The sequence below is a fragment of the Anthonomus grandis genome, chromosome 12 (assembly GCF_022605725.1).
Source record: "Anthonomus grandis grandis chromosome 12, icAntGran1.3, whole genome shotgun sequence".
NCBI classification, from domain to species: Eukaryota; Metazoa; Arthropoda; class Insecta; order Coleoptera; family Curculionidae; genus Anthonomus; species Anthonomus grandis.
In genome coordinates, this window is record NC_065557.1 from 2,779,311 (window position 1) to 2,783,158 (window position 3,848).

The 3,848-nt window shown below is 36.3% G+C and overlaps 1 protein-coding gene across 1 annotated transcript in view; it reads left to right on the forward strand.

The window, feature by feature from the left end:
* LOC126742722 (GON-4-like protein) overlaps positions 1-3,848 on the forward strand; it is a 35,454-nt gene that overhangs the window by 31,209 nt on the left and 397 nt on the right. Inside the window, exon 12 of the mRNA XM_050449506.1 lies at positions 1,619-2,255. Within this exon, the coding sequence (XP_050305463.1) occupies positions 1,619-2,255 (637 nt within the window). The remainder of the gene's footprint in view (positions 1-1,618; positions 2,256-3,848) is intronic.

The following is a 3,848-nucleotide window of genomic DNA, read 5'->3' on the forward strand; positions in this document are numbered from 1 at the left end:
TTTATCCTTTTTGTTTAAATATAAAATTATAACCCCGCATCAGTTTGGATTCTTAAGTAACAAGTGCACCAATGATGCTATGTTGTCCCTCTTTAATAATATATACTCCAGCCTAAACAGCCATCTCTCTACAGCAACAATTTTCTGCGATTTCTCTAAAGCTTTCGACTGTGTAAACCATAATATCCTAATTAATAAATTGCAGCACTATGGAATTAGAGGAACACCTCTCGAGTGGTTCATGTCATACCTGAACAACAGGAATCAGTTTGTTAGGGTTGATTCGATGACGTCTTCGAGCAAGCCAATAGAATGCGGGGTACCTCAGGGCTCAGTTCTAGGCCCTATTTTGTTTCTTCTATTTATAAATGATATTGCTAATCTGGACATAAATGGTAAAATTTGTCTCTTTGCGGACGATACTAGTTTTTCTTGGAGCAACTTAAATATGGTGGCTCTTCGTAGAACCATATCTCGTGACCTAGTCACCATTAAATCGTGGTGCGATTCAAATCTCTTGTGCCTTAACATCTCAAAAACTAGAGTATTATCATTTAGCGGTGCGTTGCAACCTTTTGTAATTAATAACAACAGAATGGAGGTCGTTGATTCCGTAAAGTTCTTGGGACTGATGGTAGACAACTCTTTAAAATGGGATATCCACATCGATTACTTATCCAAAAAATTAAGTTCTGCATGTTTTGCTTTGAGATCAGTATCCAGGGAGCTAAGTTTGGCAACGGCTATAACAGTTTATTATGCCCTGTTTGAGTCGCACCTCCGATATGCCCTTCCGTTTTGGGGTACGTGTGGTGCGACTCAATTTGAACGCATATTTAAGCTACAAAAGAGAGCTATACGCTATTCATTAAGACTAAATTACAGAACTCACTGCCAGGAATATTTTAAAAAATTTAAAATACTAACTCTTCCTTCCTTATTTATATTTGAATCCGTCTGCCTAATCCGCAAGCACTTATCAGATATGTCAGAAAGGCCATTTCACAATTATCCTCTTAGAAACGCAGAGTACGATCTTTATCTACCAACCCCACGATCAGAACTAGTTAAACGATCCATTCTTTACAAAGCAAAAAAAATGCACAATCATCTCCCATTTGAAATCAAATCAATAACAACTTTTTCCAAATTTCGGAAAGCTCTGAAATCATACTTGCTGAAGAGAGCCTTATACACAGTAAACGACTTTTTTTAATAATTAATGTTATGTAATTTTAAGCACGCGCTTCCTAAACACTGGTAAATTTGTTTATGTTGTTATGATAATGTACATAAATAATATTCGTATATTATATAAACAAATTAGTAGTTTGCTAATAATGTTTTTGTAAACAACTGCCTTTTGCCGACTTTGTATACACGTGAATGTATATATATTTTATAGATTTTAAGGAAATGTGACCTAAACAATTTATAAAATTGTTAAGTTTTTTGTATGTTTTGTTGTATTTTTTATTTTTATATATTTGTATTTTTTGTTTTGTCTTTGTGTATATTTTGTTTGTATAATTTATTTAAATAATAGCTTTGTCAACAAAATTTTAAATTTTATGATAATAAAGCATTGATTGATTGATTGATTAATTTTTTTCTCTAGTTCGTCAATGGCAAACTGTACTTGGCGGCAGGCAGATCGTTCCAACCGGCCACGGTGACGTTCCGCACCAGTCCCCACACAAACCACAACGCCAGATTGATGACGAAACACGCGACGGCACCGAGTAACTCGATGCACAAGAAAAAACGGTGCGACAGCAGCCCGAACAAAATCGCCGGTTCTAGCGGCAAAGAGAACGTGGAAGAGGACACCGAGGAGGACGAGCCGCGGAAACGCAAACGTTCGGTGTCACAAAAAACGCCGAAGAAACGACGGAAAACCGGGGAGGCGGCGGCGCCGCCGAAAGCGTCCTCGCCGCCGAAAAAATCGCTACGGAAGCGCACCTACTCGAGTAAAACGCGAACGAAAAAGGAGGAGATTAACAAGACTGAGGAGGAAGAGGGCGAGGAGGAGGAGGAGGAGGAGGAGGGCGAAAGTGACAATTTTAAAGAGGAGGAGGCGCGTGAGGAAAAGACGGAGGAGGAGGAGTTCGAAATCGTCGCCGAACTGGAGGAAAGCGAACACGAGACCAGCGAGGAACGAGCGGAAAAGTCGCTGGACGATTGTATGGATTCGTCCGGGGAGTCGTTGGAGAAGCCGTCGTCGCCCGGACAACAGACTGCTGAATCTGAAAGTGGTAATTGAGGCTCTTTTTTCATTGTTAGCTCTGTACTCTGTATTCAATCCAGAACTTGGGTACAGAATTGAATACAGAGAACTTGAGAACCTAAGTTATCCAGCATCTTAAAAAAAAATCATTATTGTATGTTTAGAACATTGAAGCCTAGCTGCAAACCATATGATGTTGCCGCTTTGTGTTGTTTTTATAGATACTTTTTCATATCTGTGAAGATAAGGCCCGATCGATATTCAGCAACCAAAATCTCTTAACGCAGCATCAAAATTTATAAACAACAGATATGACTTTTGACGATTATGACGTTAATAAGGGAACAAGTGACGTCGAGCAATGACATATGACAAATATAATTGTTTTGAATTGTCATATAATTATCAAGATATGTTTTTGAATGTGAGCGACAAGGATAGAGGTGTATATACAATCGATATGTCGGTCTGCCATGAATAATAATTCTCTCACTTTAACTTTCTGGAAAGTGAGTTTAGAATTTTCGATGAGATATATTTCACCTTTCTCGTTATTCACCTACGGACTGACAATAGCCTTTTATATCCTAAAATTAGAAAAATAAGTATCCATTAACTCTAGGTATCCAAGTACTTTTTGCAGCATTGTGTAGAGAGGGTAATAAAATGTCTTACTGTCTCTTTTTTGACGTCTTATGAATATGAATATAATTCTTCAGATCCTCACCTACCTTGTTCAATGTTCAAAAGTCTTCGAAGTTGACGACAGAAAATTGAAAAATTTAATTAACTGAACATTATCTTACCAAAAAATTAAGTAAATTCAATACATGTTTATTGAAAAAGTGTTTTTAATTAATAAAAGTACTTTTAAATAACTAAATTGATTTCATTCGTGGAATTGTACGAGTTTTAGCAAAGAAAATTATTTTTGGATGAAAGTCTTTGAGAAAATTGAAAAAATTTTTTTTATTTAATTACAGTATTTAAAAAAAGACAAATATATAACAAATTGACAAAAATCAATCATTTAAAAGTGGAAACATTCCATGCTTCCATGTAAATACAATTTAAATGACAAAAATACTTTGCAATTAATCGCAAAAGTGAGAATTCAATGAATTACAATGATCTTGGTATAGGGCTGAAGTCGACCGATAAAAACCGGTCAACATCGCATTGGACACACGAATTTCCACGACACACATAATTATTCTTGATGTGCACATTCTAAGCTTCAATTAAAAAAAAAATCAAAATTCTTGATGATGTAAGCACAATAGTTACAAGCAACCCCTTTGCGCTCGGTCAACAGGGGTTCGGTACACATATATTTCCTTAAAATGCCACCTGTCTCCTTTAATATCATGTACTTATTGATTTCATTCCTAAATACGTTACGAATCAAGATTTTCGTATTTTTCATTAATTAATTATTACACTAATTGGCACAGGATTTGCCCGCTGGACAAGGGTGTTCCATACTCGCCCGTGTCCAACCTATGCACTGTTATTATTCATAACACAATTCCCGATGATGTAGTGTCGCTGGCTCTTAGACTATAATTTTATTTCATCCATTAAAAGGCCTTATTTACTTACGTACTTTTCTCCTTAACAG